The sequence below is a fragment of the Arvicola amphibius genome, chromosome 8 (genome assembly GCF_903992535.2).
Source record: "Arvicola amphibius chromosome 8, mArvAmp1.2, whole genome shotgun sequence".
In the NCBI taxonomy this organism is placed as follows: domain Eukaryota; kingdom Metazoa; phylum Chordata; class Mammalia; order Rodentia; family Cricetidae; genus Arvicola; species Arvicola amphibius.
In genome coordinates, this window is record NC_052054.1 from 99,402,791 (window position 1) to 99,421,147 (window position 18,357).

The following is an 18,357-nucleotide window of genomic DNA, read 5'->3' on the forward strand; positions in this document are numbered from 1 at the left end:
CTCTATTCTAGTTCTACAGAGTGGCCTAAGAAGCCTCTTGCTGTTTGGAGGAAAAGCTGGTTCCCAGAGGGTGATTATTTCTGCTATGAGAAGCAGCCTTGTCCTCGTGGAAAATTGTCCTAGTGCATTAGTGTCTACCCCATGAGACTTTGCTGTTCCTGAAATATAAGGTAATGGAAGAAGGCAAACAAGAATGCAGGAAGAAGGAACATATACAGGAAGCTACCCAGAAACAAGCAAGAAAGCAAGACTTTAAACATCCAAACAGCTCTAGTGATGAGATGCGCGTTCCACCCACCCATGCCCTTCGTTCCTAGACACTGTCCTTTACTGGCCACCTTCCCTCACACAGCTGCACGACGCTGTCCCAGTCTCTGCAGGGCGTCCTTCACATCCTTGTTGCGCAGGCTGTAGATGAGGGGGTTGAGCATGGGGATGACCAGAGTATAGAAGATGGAGACCACCTTGCCTTGCTCTTTAGATGCCACGCCACCTGGCTGGCCATATATAGCGATGCCAGTTCCATAAAACAGGCATATGGCTGTCAGGTGGGAGCCACAGGTGGAGAAGACCTTGTGCCTGGATCCCAAGTGCATGCCGAGGATGGTCATGGCGATGTAGCCATAGGAAGTCAGGATGACCAACGTTGCCCCCATTAGAATGAACCCGCATATAGAAAACATCACCAACTCGTTCACAGCGGTGTTGGCACAGGCGAGCTGGAGCAGAGGGGGCACGTCACAGAAGAAGTGGTCGATGCGATTGGAGCTACAGAAGGGAAGTTGAAACGTGAGACTGGTCTCCACAATGGAGTTGAGGCAGCCTCCACCGTAGGCAGCCAGCACAAGGCAAGCGCAGACTGGGGGGGACATGGTCACTGGGTAGTGTAGAGGACTACAGATGGCCACAAAGCGGTCATAGGCCATCACAGCCAGGAGCAGCGCCTCTGTCGTTCCCAGAAAGGAGAAGAAAAACAGCTGTGCAGCACAACCAGCAACACCTATGACTTTGGAAGAATAGAAGTTGGCCATGGCTTTGGGGGCAATGACAGAGGAGTAGCAGAGGTCGACAAAGGACAGGTTCTTGAGGAAGAAGTACATGGGGGAGTGCAGGCGGACATCCAGGGTGATGACCACGATCATGGTGAGGTTGCCCAGGATGGTCACCACGTACAGGGCCAGGAAAACAGCAAAGAGCAGGGCCTGGGTCTCTGCACCTCCTCCAAATCCCACCAGCACGAACCCCTGCAAGGACACTGCCGAGAGACTTCCATTTCTGTGGGCTGCTGTGGCCATGAGTGGGGACAGCTAAAGAGTGGATGATGGAGGAAGGAAGGAAACAGTCCTCACCCCTAAAGTCATATGTCCCATGGAGCACAGAGACTCGTCAGTGACATGCTGTCCACAAACCAAAAGGCCTGGATCTCCTTCCAGATAGACCAGTGTGGTCTACAAGGGGACATTGCCTCTGACTTAAGTTACTTCCTGAGGATGTGTTGCGTGAGTCCTGTCTGCACAGAGGCCTGAGCTGGGTTGTGGGAATACAAAGATGGTCTCTGAGCTGAGTGAATCTTAGGTACAGACAGCCTTTCCATGTCCCCACACTAAACTTTGAGTTGCTTTCTGTCCACCTCCAGGGACACTCTTGAGTGGTACCATTTTTAAAGACACCCCCAAATCCAATCCTGTCATTCCATCTTACTCACTAATCATAGAATGGATAAGAGAATCTGCTGACATCCCAGAAGCTGGGGTAGGTAACTTGTCATCTTGAGGCTGGACTCAGAGTAGGGGGAACAGCTCTTTCAATGTTGTTCCCACATCCCCTGCAAGATTGCTGATCTTTTTTTTTATTTAAAAAGTTTCCATCTCCTCCCCTCTTACTCCCCCTTCCCTCCCCTCCCCTCCCCCCATACCCTCCCTCCCTCCCTTTTCAGGCCAACTCAGCATCTCTGACTCCAAGTCAGGTGGGCAGCCTCAACCAAAGCACAGACTCTGCTCCCCTGAGGATGGGAGGAGTTCCTGCACTTGTCAAGATGTTGGAGATTGTGGGGAGAGAGCAGCCCAGACTCGTGTCTTGTCAAACGCCAACACTGGGGCCTACACATGTTTAGGACATGCTCATGCCATCAAACCTTATCTTACTGCCAGCTCTGTCTCCTGTTCTACTTCAGCCCTGGGGCTTTCAAGGAAAGATGCTTGAAAGGATCCTACTTTCTCAAATGGATGCCTGTGCCATCAGTACCGCCATCTCCTGACTTCTACCCCAAATCTCCCACACCTCATCATACTCATTGATTCAAGAATATTACAAGGTCCTCCTGCCCTTCCAGAAGTTGGGCTGTATGAACCTTTCATCTCCAGGCTGAAAAGAGAACAGGGGACAGTCCTTCCCAGGCTGAGACTGAGACATGTCTGTCCCATGCAAGACCAAGTCATTTTATTCTGGACATGGTATTCAGTGGCCATCGTGTATGCCAGGGAGTTCCAGTCAATGTCTTGGTGTTGGATAGAATCTGTAGAGGAGACTGCCCAGTTCTATCATACCAAAAACATCAGGATGGGTCCTTGATTTATTTGTGACATCCTTGTGCCCTCAAAACTGCTCTCACTGCCAGCTCTGCTCTGTACTTACTCAAGTTTGGGGAAATTAAAAGGTAACACTCTTTTCCATTTGAGAACCAGATAGAATAGCGTCTGCCCAAATGCTCTCAAACCATTCCTGACCACTTTTTCCTACAGTGCTCACAGCCCTGGAAGGCTAGGTGCGTCCTGAGTGAGGTTGACTGTGCTCACTACAGTATCGATACACACAGGACCAAGACAGGAAGTGGCTATGTTGAGGAACGTGGGTAGATTAGCATGATGTCCATTCTCTATCATTCTGGGAGTTAGGAAAGTTTTCCTGTCTAAGTGGGCTCATTTTCCATGTTCTGTCCTCTCCTCTATGGTTCACCTTCACACAGGAGTGCTTTGGTAGCTGGGGGGGGGGGCCTTCTGAACCCACCATGCACTATAAAGCTAAATTTCCTATTGTGAGCTTAAAGGTGTCCAGAGAATTGCTTTGTGCTCACACTCTTGACAGTCACCAGGGATCACCAGACACACACACTCATTTCCATAGTAACGAGCGTGATACTGAGAGGAAAGCTGGTCCTTTGCTTCCTGTTACCCCTCCCCCAAATAAGCTTGATCTCTCCAGCTTGCTTATCTAATGGCAGTTGAGGGGTGGGAGGAAATCATGGGTTGGAGACAGTTCTCTGCTGGGAGAGAACTGGGTGGCAGTGATTGTGAAGGAGCAACCATTGCACACGCCAGCCCCACCCCTCCAGAGCCGGCAGTCACCATTGCACATGGCAGCCCCACTCCTCCAGAGCCGGCAGCAACCATTGCACATGCCAGCCCCACCCCTCCAGAGCCGGCAGCATCTTTGCCTGCTGTGATCTGCTTGGATGAAGGGCTTCAGCCTACCTGTCTGCAGGATTGGAGTTAGTGTTCAATAAAGTTGAAAACCTATAGCCCCCCCCCCCACCTCAAAACATCCTAGAACACTCTAAACTGTGCCAAAGCCAGGGGTGATCAGGATAGGCTATGTCAGCTTACTGAGGCCCCAAGGAAACATGTTTTATTCTTTCCTTCTGATCTCTACCTAGTTTCCTACTCCCCATAGGTGAGACAATGAACTTACCTTTCACAAGTGAGTCAGGTCTACTCCAAGGTCACACGGCCAACACGCATGCTTCTGGTGCCCCCACGCTGCCGAGTCTGGCCTGTGATGGCTGTGTGGCGTGGACATCGGTTGATTATGTCCCTTAATCACATCATCTGTGACTCCTGCAAGATAGAGAGACATGACTACAATGAAAGGTGGGCACTTGGGTGGCCGCAAGGGTTCGGGAAATGCAGGTTCTGGCTGTGACAGGTTCTGGGTTTTGTAGCGAAGGAAGCCTGGGCTTGCTCACCTTGCCTGCTCCCTGTCACTGCAAGCAGGAAATAGCGTGGGTAGGTCACTCTGCAGGAAAGGAAGCTCTGCATTTAGCCATGGGACTCCTGGCCTCCCATGGCCAATTAAGGGGGTGCTGGCCCTCTGACAGCTGGGAATCTAACTCCCTGTGCTCCAGAGGTGAAAGACTGCTGTGGCCAAGCTCTGCCTTGTCATCGTCCATGGGTTGGCAGGAAGCCTGAAGTTCTCAGGGACCCTGGAGGTACCATCAGGATCACAGCAGAGACAACTCAGAAGTGCCTGTATCAGTGTAATTCATTAGAGCAGTGTGGCCTCCTACCCACAGCCCATTCCATTGTCGCTCCCTTCAACTTGCCGTGATGATGTGAGAATATGATGTTGGGGTCCTTATGCAAGGCAGTTGGTCAGTTCACCCCACTTTAAATGAACACTGGCTCTCCTTAAGCCTCTAGGTCTGCAAATTTGAATCCCTTGCCCTGAAAACTTAGAGAAACCTGGAAACACAGGCTGCAAATACACAGAGACGACCAAGAGGTGAGTGACTACCCACCCAGTGGGACACTCCACTCTGTAGGCCCTCCATACTGGGGCAAAACCCAGGCCCCCTCCCCCACCTGCCTGAGCTTCTCTAGACAGCCAGCAGGCAAGCTTCCAGCCGTTAGGCTGCTCAAACACCCCTATCCCATTGATGGGACCTTGTAAGCTACAAGTCTCACTCAGACCCCAAACCCACCTATCCCATGCAACCTCAGAGGAACTCTTGAAGCACAAGCTGTGACTGCACAGAGTGGACGAAGAGAGACCTCAGTGGCTCCCTAAGTCACAGACAGTGACAGTACAGAGCAAACCAAGAACAGTTCCCAAAGACACAACAGCCATTGCAATGATTGAACTATGGGGCAAAGACACTGCCAGCACCAATTGGAGGAAGAGATGGGTAGGTGCCAATGCAAGAATTCATTCAATAATCTAAAAAGCAACATGGTAACACAAGAACCCAGAATGAGAGCAAGACTTGATCACCCTCACTCAGAAGAAGCAGAAGAAAATGATTTTAAATGTAACTTTATAAGGATGATAGAGACCTTTAAAGGGTAAATGAAATATTCCCTTACAGAAATGAAAAAAAAGACAAACAAAAAAATGGAAAAAAATTAATAAATCTCTCAAAGACACCCAAGGAAAACCAATCAAACAGGCGAAGCAAACAGTTCAAGACTTGAAGACTGAAATAGAGGCAATAAAAAAAAAACACAAACTGAGGGAATTCTGGATATGTAAAATGTGTGTAAATGAACGAGAACTACAGAGGCAAGTATAACCAACAGAATATAAGAAATGGAAGGGAGAATCTCAGGTGTTGAATATACTATAGCGGGAATAGATTCATCAATCAAAGAAAATACTTAATCCAACAAAATCTTAACATAAAACATACAGGATCTTTGAGACATCATGAAAAGACCAAATCTAAGAACAATAGGGATAGAAAAAGGAGAACCCCAGCTCAAAGGCACAGAAATATATTCAACAAAATCATAGAAGAAAGCTTTCTCAACCTAAAGAAGTATATTCCTATGAAGATACAAGATGCTTACAGAACAGCAAATAGACTGGACCAAAAAAAAATCCCCTCACCATATAATAATCAAAATGCAAAACATACAGAATTAAAAAAAGAATATAAGAGCTGCAAAGGAAAAAAGGTCAAATAACATATAAGGGCATACCTATCAGAATTACACACAACTTTTCAATGGAAACCATGAAAGCCATAAGGTCCTGGACAGATGTGCTGCAGACACTAAGAGACCACGGATGCAAGCCCAGACTACTACACCCAGGAAAGCTTTCAATCACCATCGATGGAAGAAACAGATATTCCATGACAAAATCAAATTTAAACCATACCTATCAATAAACCCAGCCCTACAGAAAGTACTAGAAGAAAAACTTCAACCCAAGGAAGCTAACTGAACCCAAAAATATACAAGCAATAGATAACCTCCCACCACCAAACCCCACAGAAGGGAAACATACAAACACTAGCACCAAAAAATAACAGAAATTATCAATCACTGGTCATTAATATCTCTCAATATCAATGGACTCAATTCATGTACAAAAAGACACTGGCTAGAGAATGGATATGAAAGCAGGATCCATCCTTCTGCTGTATACAAGAAACACACCCAACCTCAAAGACAGACATTACCTCAGAGTAAAGAATTGGAAAAAGATTTTCCAATCAAATGTACCTAAGAAACAAGTGGGTGTAGCTATCCTAATATCTAATAAAATAGATTTCAACTAAAATCAATCAGAAGAGATGGAGAAGGACACTTTATACTCATAACAGAAACAAACCGTCAAGATGAAGTCTCAATCCTGAACATCTATGCCCAAAATACAAGAGTGCCCACATATGTAAAAGAAACATTACTAAAGCTTAAATCACACATCAAACCCCATACACTAATAATAGGAGACTTCAACACCCTACTCTCCACAATGGACAGGTCAACCAAACAGAAACTTAACAGAGAAATAAGAGAACTAACAGATGTTATGACTCAAATGGACTTAACAGATACCTACAGAACATTCCACACAAACACAAAAGATATCCCTTCTCCTCAGCACCTCATGGAACCTTCTCTAAAATTGACCACATACTCGGTAACAAAACAAACCTCAACAGATACAAAAAAAATGTAATAATCCCTGTGTCTTATCAAATCACCATGGTAAAAAATTAGAATTTAACAAAACACTAATTGCAGAAAGCCTACAAACTCATGGAAATTGAACTGTGTTCTATTGAACCACCCCTGGGTCAAGGAAGAAATAAAGAAAAAATTAAAAACTTCCTAAAAAATGAAAATTAAATTGGTTTAGTGTCCCAAACCTAAGGGACACTATGAAAGCAGTGCTAAGAAAAAAGCTCATACACAAGTGCCTACATAAAGAAAGTGGGAATCTCACACTAGCAACTTAACAGCACACCTGAAAGCTCTAGAACAAAAAGAAGCAGACTCACCCAGGAGGAGTAGATGACAGGAAATAATCAAATTGAGGGATGAAATCAATAAAATAGAAACAAAATAATATAAAGAATAGTGTACATAAATGACTCCCAAAACTCTACCAGGGAACTCTTACAGATGAGAAATACCTTCAGTGGAGTGCTGGATTGAGCTCCCAAAGTCCAGTCAAAGAGTGGGAGGAGTGAGAATATGAGCAAAGAGGCCAAGGCCATGATGGGGACACCCACTGAAACAGTCTACCTGAGCTAAGGGGAGCTCATCAACTCTAGCAGGATAGGAAAGGAACCAGCATGGGACCAATTGGACCCTCTGAACATGGGTGACAGTTGAACAGCTGGGGCAGCCGGCAGGGCCACTGGCAATGGCACCAGGATTTATCCCTATTGCTTGTACTGGCGTTTTGGGAACCCATTGTCTTTGGATGTATACCTTGCTCAGCCTAGATATAGTAGGGAGGGCCTTGGACTTCCCCCAAAGGAATGTGCCTTATTCTCTTTGAGGAGTGGATGGAGGTGGGATGGGAGAAGAAGTGGAGGGGATGAGAAAAGGGGAGGGAATAGGAACTGGAATTGGTATGCAAAATGAAAAGAGATAGTTTTTCTTTTTCTTTTTTTTTTCTTTTTTTCTTTTTTTGTTTTTTTTTCTTTTTTTTTTTTTAAATGAATCCCTTGGCGTCATTAAAAGCCTGGTTATAAGACCTCCATCCCCCTTTTGTCCTTTTTCCGATTCTTTCTGTCTGAAGGAATGCCAGTCAGTAAGAAGTGATCCAACTGAAAGACAGGAAGGACCAAGGCCTAAGAACCCCCTTCTCCACCCTCAGCAGTCAGATGTGCTCCCACACATGGGTCTGAATGCTTCAGGACCCATCATGTCCTCATGTCACAGAGCTCAACACTCTAATTTGGCTCTAAGGATCTTCACTGGGTTTGAGGCAACAGCTGTTTTCTGCTGGTGGGATGATAAGGTCACTTCCTCTCCAGATGGAGTCGCAGAGTCAATATGTTCATTCTCATCCTTTCAATAGTGTGTGAAGACACAGCTGGGCCTCTGTTAAAACTTCTGTCATTAAAGTCCTGTAAGTAGCATCCCGGGCTTTATCATGCCAGCCTTCCTGATAAACATTTCCTGGTTCTCTCAAGAAACAAGGCATGCTTTGTGCTCATGCAAGAGAAGGTCTGAGTTTCCTTTCTGTGGAGTTGGCCCAGTGGGTAAACGCGCACTGTACAAGGGTAAAGATACGGGTTTGAATCTCCAGAACCCACACAAAGTGGGACTATCTTCCCGCATAGTTCTTAAGGCTTTGGAATTAGTTTGAGGGAACAATTAGGAAAAAATTTCAAGGAGCTGGATAGCAGAAGCAGAATTCTCTGAGAAAAATTAAGTAGAGATGGGTGATGTTGTTGGGGAGTCAGAAGGAATATGGAGAGAAAAGGCCTGGCCCATGAGGCCTCAGATGCATGACCTCTATGTGACCCTGAGCTGGAGGCAGTAATGTTAAAGTCCAACAAAGAGTTTATCTACTTTCTGTCACACCCAGTGAATTTGGGAGATGCTTAATTTAAAGGTGATATATTAATCAGTCTGACGTAAGAAATTTTAAGGCAGTCCACACTCAGGCTGTAGAATGGTTATGTTGGCTACTCTTACTCAGGCTTACAATGAGTATTGGAAACAAACAGCAAAGCAGAGATACTTAAAACTTTCAACTCAGGTCAGAAAGGCAGCTAAAACTGGAACCAAGAAAGACATGTTTGGAGAGACTCACAGAGATCATTAGAGAGAAGCCAACTACTTTGCATCAGGGCAATAGAAAAGATGTCCCGAGTTAAGGTTAGGAATTTGTCTTATCACAGGCTAAGGACCATGATAAACTCACTGAGAGACTTTCCTTTCACAAGAGAGTCCCGAGGTCCCTACTCATGCAGTCTACCTAAGAGGTATTTCCCTGAGATCTCTGTCATTGGACTCAACCATCAAAACCTTCAGATAGCAGTATTGGTGGAGTCTAACTACTGCCTGAGATGGGATCAGAGCTTGGCATCGCCCACTAGATGGTGGTTTAGCAAACATACAGACGTGGTGCCAGAGTTTTAATTGGTCTTACTAATAAAAACCTAGAGCCAGATATGGGGCAAATGCTGAAAGATCTGAGAGAGAAAGGAACCAAGATAACTCTTACCTTGCTAACTCAACTCCTCAGCTGAAAAAAGACCGAACTCATGTTTCCTCCTGCCTAATATTCCTCTCTCCACCCAGCCGTGGTCACTTCCTGTACTTCTGTACAGACCTCTAGACCTCTATGGTTAATTAGTGGCTAGCTCCACCCTCTTATTAGAGTACAAACAAGGCACCACCGCAGTTAGGTAATGAATACTTCCCACTCAGATTACAAAGGAATATCTTGGGAGGTCAGACAACAGACGGCAAAGTTGCTGTACTCATGGGCAGCCTTTTTCAGTGTCGCGTGTAAATCATAGGTTGTAATAGTGACCCTAGGGCATGTCTGCTAGTCAAGGCTGGAGACAAATGGGAGAAACCTGTGTGGGACCCCAACATGCAAGGCCACAGGGGTATGATTTCTCAAGGTCAGTGAAACTCATCTCGATACCACACGCCCTAGGGGATGAACATTGTGCTAGGGGCATCTGATAGATTTGGGTCTTACATTTTGTCCACCCTTCCTTTTTATGATCTGATTATCTCTGGTGGAAATGTTTACCTTATTGTCATTTTGGAGTTGTCCTTGTTATGGTTCTGTTGCTGTGGAGAGACACCATGACCAAGGCAATGTCAGGGGCCATGAGAGATACAGCAGGTGCTAACTAGTGTTCAGCAGGCCGACCTACCAGAAAAGTGATTCTCTGCTAGGGAGCCCCACCTGGAAAGGCCATGGAGTTCCTGGCTGTGGAAAGCAGTGTCTCTAGTCTGTAATTTCTCTCATGAGTCACATCATTTCTTCCCTAAGAACTTCATTTCTTCCTTAAGAATAGCTACTCTGAGGTTTGAAACCTTATAGTTATGCACAAGGTCAAAGCCACAGATGTCCAACTAAGATTACTTTATTTAAAAAAAAGCATGCCAATTCTTTGCTTGCCAGTCTGTTAACAAAAGATCCATGTCTCAAAGATTATCTCACTGGGCACTGTCCACACCACTCTCTGGTCCTGTAACCTTGGATCCTTGTGTTGGCATGGTAAATGGCTTTATTGCTTGCTCTAAAAATGGGCTTTTCACCAAAGAGAGATAGCTCTTGTATTTTCTTTATTATTTGAAGGCTCCTGGTGTCGACGTCTAGTGTGTCGGGGTCCCTGGGTAAGGGTCTCGAACAAACCAGGACACAGGGGATGCAGAGCAGAAAGAGCAATTGCAACTGCATGCTGCCCGTTTATTATGAGGCCCTTATATACGTTATTGAAACAATTGCTTCAGTCAATGATATAATTGGAAAGAGGAAGTATAAGCGGGTGAAGTAATCACTTTCAAGAGAGCACAATGTATTTACTTAGGGTTGTGGTTGCAAGAATTTTCAAAACTACTGCAAAAATACCATCAGGTGGTGTGGTCACAAAAGTCTCCAGAGACATTATCTCAATGTCTCAGATCTAATTTAAGCTATCCTAAATATCTGAGCAAAGCAATTCTATGTGTACTGTGCTGCAGGGCAGCCACTTCCTTAAACTCTGTGGCATTCAGAACTTGTGACAAGGGAACAGGGGAGAAGAACGTTTTTTTCCTCTCCTAGCCCTGGCATTCCATAGCTGACCTATGTCCCAGCCACAGTCCTCAAATTTCCCCAGAGCCAGGGCAGCACAATTCCCTGCAAACTAAAGCACAGATTCCAAATCCTCACATCCTGGGGAAAAGAGAGTTTTGAGAATAGAAGAAGAAGCTAGGAGAAGGAGCAAGAAGGAATTAGAAGTAGGACAGGAGAATTAGAACTGTGGCCGTAGAATAAAGAAACTGATTTGGAATTCACACATGGAGAATTCATTTGCTCTCAAGGTTTCTAAGTCCCATGCTTGCTGAAGCATCCTCTCTGAACCCTGAGTGGGTGTTGAGGCTGGACCTTAAGGGCCCTCTGTAAGGCAACACTTATAAAAGAAATCGTTTAATTTAGAGCTTGCTTCCAGTTTTAGAGAGCTATTTTTATTAGGAGCTAATAAATTATTCTTATATGGGAAACATAGCTAAGATTTTACTTTTATTCTCAGAGGAGTCTTTGGTCTTTGCCTTTTAAATGGTGTTTGAAATGTTAAGAGTTTGGGGTCTCGTAAAGATGGCCAAATGTACTTCCCATCATGCATTGGACATAAACCTTAGGGGGAAGAGGTAGAATGTTAAAGTTTGACTGCAAAACTTTCCTTCGTGAACTTATGTGTCAATTTTCCCAAGATGATGGCCTGTTTAGAAGGACTAGAATCCATTTGAAGTCAAGTCTTCCCTAGGTACGTGGATCACTGGGACATTTCTCTTGATTGTGTACTTGGTCCCCACACCCTTTCCTGATCATCAAAATTTTCAAAATCTGTTCCTCCTTTTTGCCTGCCTCCATGTTGTTTGACTCATTATGGACCAACATCAACAGAGCTGAGTTCATGGACTGATACCATAAGCCAAAACAAATATGTCCTTATATAAGTTGTTTCTTTGAGGTACTGTTAGAGCCCAGAACTGACCAATATACTTTACAAACTCTTCTATGCATATTTCATCTGGCATCTCTAAAGCACTGGGACTTTTCATGGGGTCTCTGTAGTGATATTACACCTGCAGAAATGTAAGTCCCTCATACCATCAAGTATCTGTTGGTGTTCAAATATCCAGCAGCTGCATGTGGAATCCAAACAGGCTTCACATGTCTCTGAAATCAGTATCCTCTTAGCACAGATGCACTTAGATCATGCTCTTTGACTGGCATATTTCTGAGGTTAAAGTCTTTAGTTGACTAGGTACTTCATTCTCTAGAATCGCTTATACTTTGGGCTTGATAACTTTATCTCATGGCGCTGTGCCTTCATTGCTCTGTCCTGTCTGTCTCTTGTTAATCACCTGTTGGTTCTGGATGCTCCATTAGGATCTGGTTGTTACCACCACTACCGTGGCAGCTATTGAACAGCCTCACTGTGGGTGGCCTGGCTCATTCCTTCAGGAGTCATATGGTGTAAGAATATCTTTTGTGATTGAGCTTATTTTCCCCCATGCCCTGGGTTTTACAAAATAATTAGATGCATATGTTTTCTTGTCTTCATAGCTGCAGAACTATGAATATGGCTCCTTCCTGCTTGGCTGGGATGAAGAATTACCCACTGTTTAGTGGTACATCACAGAAGGAAGGCAAGATAAGCACTCTCTATGTATAATAACCAAGAGATCAGCGTCTTCCAAAGATCTATTCATACATACCTATTAACTTACATCTGTCAGTCTATTGAACTTAAGATCCCTCTTCATGATGAAACATTCATATTTGATTGTTAGAATTCCCCTCAGGTGAGCACCAAAGGAAATAAAATGTCCCTATTGAAACCAAAGTTTGTAAAAAAAAAAAACCAAGATATAATCCATAATCAATGTTTTAAAAAGAAGATGTGTTACAAAATACAGATAATAGAGAAAGCTGAAAATGAACTATATTGTGAACATACTTGAAAAGAGGGAGGGACAATATAAATATCTAAGTAAAACTTTATTTAAAAGGATCATTTATAGAGTTATTTCATATGAATATGTTTAATCCAAGAGATAACAATAACATTTAATTTTAACATAAACAAGGATTTAAAGTATGTAAAGTTGGGCTGGGGAGATGCTCGGTAGAAAAACCATGCACTGCATAAACCTGAGGCCTGACTTATGGCCTTATTTATATAAGGATCTGGAGTTCAGATCCTTCCCTCAGCACCTACTTAAAAGTTGGGTTGGGCCGTGCACATCTGTGACCACAGTGCTGGGGGATAGAAACAGGGGCATACTGGGAGATACAGCCAGCCTAGACAACTTGAGACATCTTTCTAATACTTATTTCTATGGCTGTATCAAAGCATTGGCATTTGAGATGCTTTCTAAACACATTTTAATTTTCAAGACTTATTCCTTCTCTTTGCTCTCATTTTCATAAAACCCTGGGATTACTTTTTGAGGTGACCCATCATGTAGATTAATTTGTTCAAGGATTTTTTTTAGCCTGGTCAAATATGATTGCCTGAGTGTAAAGTTGAATGCTGACCTCCTCAGACATCGTTCATTCCCATCAGTATCACTGAAGGTTTCCATTCTTCCTAAGTTGCTAAGAAAATTACTCATTTTAATATTTACTATTAAATATTGTCTAGTTATTACTGATAATCATGGGATAATGAACTTACCTTTTCTGGGTTTTAGTTTTTACTCACTACATTTTATGAAATTACTATTCATTAGCACTGTATCATGAAATGACTTCAGGGCAGGGAAAATGCTCAAGGGATAGAATGGAGTCCAGGCACACACACATGTGGATGCCGGGGTAGCGGAAAACCCAGCGGGATGACTTGAGCAGCCCGTGCAAGCATGAACACTGCTGTGTGGAGGAAGTGGCGTGGCAGAGTTGCTGGTGAAAACTGCACTTTATTTTCTAGGAGGTCAGTACCAAGTCAAACATGAAAAATAATTTTATACGAACGAATAAATAAATGATAAAAGAGTTTCAGAGACTCATTGACATAGTGGGCATCAGCTCAATCCCGAAGGGTGAGAGACCTAATATGATTTAAATAAGCCAAGGTTCTCTGAACCCAACACAGTAATTAACCAGAAAGAAACAGATAGCTGAACTCAAAACACTAAGTATAAGATCTCCCAATCATACTACAAATGCATTTGTTCAGCTATGTTCATAGCAGTATTATTTGTAATAGCCAGAACCTGGAAACAACCTAGATGCCCCTCAATGGAAGAATGGATAAAGAAACGTAGTGTGGCACATCTACACATTAGATGTGTACTCAGCGGTTAAAAAAAAAAAAAAACAATGATATCTTGAATTTTGCATGCAAATGGATGGAAATAGAAAACACTATCCTGAGTGAGATAACCCAGACCCAAAAATATGAATATGGTATATAGTCGCTCATTAGTAGATTCTAACCATAAACAAAGGACATTGAGCCTATAGTTCATTAACTAGAGAAGTTAAGTAATAAGTGAACCCAAAGAAAAACATACATAGATCCTCCTGGAAATTGGAAGCAGACAAGATTGCCAGGAAAAAGTTGGGAGCATGGGGGTGGGGTGGGGTTGGGGGAAGGGAGGAGGGAGAGAGAGAAGTGAGAAGGGGATGATTGGGGAGAGCTTGGGGGTGGGATGGTTGAGAGGGAGGAAGGATATGAGAGCTCAGAAGAAGATGTCTTAATTAAGGGAGCCATTTTGGGGTTGGCAAGAGGCTTGGCTCTAGAGAGGTTCCCAGGTATCCATGAGATATCCATGGATGTCCCCAGCTAGGACCCTGGGCAGTGGAGGAGAGGGTGCCTGAACTGGCCTTGTCCCCTGATCAGACACTGCCCCTGATCAGACTGATGACTATCTTGAATATCACCATAGAACCTTTGTCTGGAGAGAGATGGAGATAGAGACAGAGACCCACATCGGGGCACTAGACTGAGCTCCCAAGGTCCATTTGAAGAACAGAAGGAGGAAGAACATGAGCAAGGAAGTCAGGACCACGAGGGGTCCTGATCTAATGGGAGCTCACCAAATCCAGCTGGACTGGGACTGAATGAGCATGGGATCAAACTGGACCCTCTGAATGTGGCTGACAATTGGGGCAGACTGAGAAGCCAATGATAATGGCACTGGGATTTGTCTCTACTGCATGTACTGGCCTTTTGGGGTCCTAGTCTATTTGGATGCATACCTTCCTAAGTCTGGATGGAGTGGGGAGGGCCTTGGACTTCCCACAGGGCAGGGTACCCTGCCCTCTCTTAGGACTGGAGGGGGAGGTCAAGAAGGTGAGTCGGGGAGCGGGAGGGAAGTGGGAGGAGGGAAGTGAAAATTTTGAATGGTATTATTTATAAAGTAAAAAAAAAAAGGAAAAAAAGAAAGTAAAAAAAAAAAGAACTCCTGTTGAGCAAAATACCTGACAAAGAATAGTCCCAAAGTGGAAATGATATCAGAAAACCAAAGAGTCAACAAAGACCCCATGTCCATATGTGTGAAGTGGACACAGTAAAAACATCAAAACAGGGAGCCTCGAGCAAAGCAACCAAGTGGCCTCTAGACGCATGAAGAGAAGCTCCCATTTGTTAGCCAACAGGAACATACAAACTAAGCACATGGAGTGTCCAAGCAAATTAAAATTAGTATGCTACAAAAGATTAACGTTTGCATACCCTATTACTAAACAACCGCGCTTACAGCAACGTCCAACAGAAGTGCTCTCGCGGAGGAGAAAGATAAGGCTACGGCAGCATGCCCTTGGCAGGCTGAACTGCAAACCATATCTGTTTTCTCAAAAGCAGAATACATGATGTCCTCAAGTTGCAATCACACACAGCAATACAAACCACGCCACCTTTACTATCCACAGGCACACGGATTCATCTTATGAAGATGATGCTGAGCAACAGAAATCAAGAACAAAGACAAATAGCTTGAACTGTCTTACATTCTGCTCTCAGAAGGCAGGGAACTGTGGTCAGAATCTGGTCGAGTGTTGGAGTTGGGGCAAAATGTTCGGGGTTGTATGGAGGGTATTTTGGGGGTTATACATATTTTCCCTAGTGACACTGTCGTGAACTCCCAGGATTGTGGGTTTTAAATTAATTGGTTTTAATATGTGCATGTAGTACATATATAATATGTATATATTCCCTACCACATTAACTTCAGACTATGGCTCTTTGAGAGAGAGACTCTATGCTGGACATGGTTCACTAGAGCCATGAAACCATTATGAGGAACACTTGGCAACATATTTAAAGTTATTTTATGTGACTTATAAAATTTTTATTTACGTGTATGTGTGTGTGTGTGTCTGTTGGTAAGGATGAATGTGTACAGGTGCCGATGGAGGCAAAAAGCGGGCGTGGGGTCCACTGGAGATAGAGTTACAGACCATTTCAAACCTCTTGATGTGGCACTGGGAACTGAACTCTGGTCTTCTGCAAAATATCAAGCAGTCTTAATTGCTGAGCCACGTCTCAGGCCACTGGAGAGAATTGAGAAAATTAAAGGGAAGCAGAAAACTCAGAGGGTCACCAGGACATGCCTAGCGCTGCATCTATGGGATCGGGACTTAGGGGTTTATTCAGTTTTTCACATTATGTCCAAATATCTATCTCCTTTCCTAGAAAAGAAAAAAAACTCAATTCCAACACCTATAAATCAAGTTCATTACAGCACTCAGTGAAAAAATGGCTTAGAAATTCTTCCACATCTCAGCCGAGCAGCCCTCTGCTTCCTGCTTAGCCAGTACCTGGTCTGTACTGTGCCGTCAAGAACCGTGGCAGAGTGGATGCATGGAGGAGACCACACAGTGTTCCACTGGAAAGTTTCCCTCCAGCCCTAGGACAGCCCCTCACTGCCCACCTTCCTTCCCAAGACTGCGTCTCTGTCCCAGCCTCTTTAGGGCGTCCTTGACATCCTTGTTGCGCAGACTGTAGATGAGGGGGTTGAGCATGGGGATCACCAGGGTGTAGAAGACAGACACCACTTTTCCCTGCTCCATGGATGCCACTGCTCCCGGCTGTGCGTACATGACAAACACAGTTCCGTAAAACAAGGACACAGCTGTCATGTGGGAGCCACAGGTGGAGAAGACCTTGTGCCGCCCTGACCCTGAGCGCATCCTGAGGATGGTCACGGTGATGTAGCCGTAGGAGATCAGGACCACAAGAGTGGTGGATACGATGATGAACCCACAGATGCCGAACATGACAAACTCGTTGAGAGCTGTGCTGCCGCAGGCCAGCCGGAGCAACGGGGGCACGTCACAGTAGAAGTGGTCAATACGGTGGGAGCTGCAGAAGGGCAGCTGGAACGTGAGGCTGGTCTGCACAATGGAGTTCAGGCAGCCTCCACAGTAGGTACCCAGAACAAGACAGGCACAAGCCATGGGGCACATGGTCACAGGGTACCTCAGGGGACTGCAGATGGCCATGAAACGGTCATAGGCCATCACAGCTAAGAGGAAGCCTTCAGTAGTAACCAGAAGGGAGAAAAAGAAAAACTGAGTAGCACATCCCTCAAAGCTGATGACCTTTGAGGAGGAAAGGAAGTTGGCCATGGCTTTGGGGGCAATGACAGAGGAGTAGCAGAGGTCAACAAACGACAGGTTCTTGAGGAAGAAGTACATGGGGGAGTGCAGGCGGGCATCCAGAGTGATGACCACAATCATGGTGAGGTTGCCCAGGACGGTCACCACGTACAGAGCCAGGAAGACAGCAAAGAGCAGGGCCTGGGTCTCTGCACCTCCCCCAAATCCCACCAGCACGAACCCCTGCAAGGACACTGCCGAGAGACTTCCATTTCTGTGGACTGCTGTGGCCATGAGTGGGGACAGAGGCAGAAAGGCAAATGGAGACAGCAAGCAGGATCAGATCTCACCAGTGCAGACAGATGTTCCACAGGATGTAGGAACCCATTCTCCACTGTCCAAAGACTGCTGCCTCTATGATCTGCCAGATGGTCTTGAGCGGCCTGAAAGGGGGATGTTTTCTCTGATTTACTCAGTTCTCAGGGATTTGCTGAGCCCTCCCCCTGCAGGAGGCAGGACAGTGCTCTGGGGACACAGAAAGACTTCCATCGTTGAGTGACTGAGTCCTGACAGCCTTTCAAGGTCCCCATGCCTGCCTCCTAGCCCCCTGTCCTTCCTCTTCACAGAGATGCCCAGAGCATCCCTATCAATACAGCTGCCTACTAAGTCCACACACACCACTCAGGCCTCAGTGATGAAAATGTCCACGAGGACTCCCTGCCCTCCCTGAGCTGGGTGATCTTGTCTCTTCCAGGAAGGACTGAGTAGGGAACAGTCCTCGCCAGGGTGAGGTTGTGTCTCTGTATGCCCTGCAGGATGCTCAACGGCTCTAGCTATCTCCAAGTCTTGTCTACAACAGTAACCAATGTATAGATCCTTTGCTTTCCGGAGGATGTGAGGGTCTCCAGATAATGACCAGATGTTGGACATTGTGGTGAAGGGGCAGCAGAGACCCATGTCCCGAGAAACAGCTGGAGTGGATTCCAGATATATTTGGGACAGGCTTGTCATCTCCCACCGAATCTCACTGCCAGTTCTGCTCTACCTCATATTTGGGGGTTTATAAAGTCTTGTCCATTGCTACTTAAAACCATGGAGAGCTGGGCTCTGGCCTTC

At 45.1% G+C, this 18,357-nt stretch overlaps 2 protein-coding genes across 2 annotated transcripts; both read right to left on the reverse strand.

Annotated features, from left to right (window-relative positions):
- Positions 1–344: 344 nt before the first annotated feature.
- LOC119821343 (olfactory receptor 12-like) lies at positions 345–1,295 on the reverse strand. Its single transcript, XM_038340316.1, has one exon. The coding sequence runs from the start codon at positions 1,293–1,295 to the stop codon at positions 345–347; it is 951 nt and encodes a 316-aa protein (XP_038196244.1).
- Positions 1,296–16,563: 15,268 nt separating this feature from the next.
- Positions 16,564–17,535, reverse strand: LOC119821264 (olfactory receptor 12-like). The gene has a single exon (XM_038340200.1). It carries the CDS (start codon positions 17,533–17,535, stop codon positions 16,564–16,566), a length of 972 nt encoding a protein of 323 aa, XP_038196128.1.
- Positions 17,536–18,357: the final 822 nt, after the last annotated feature.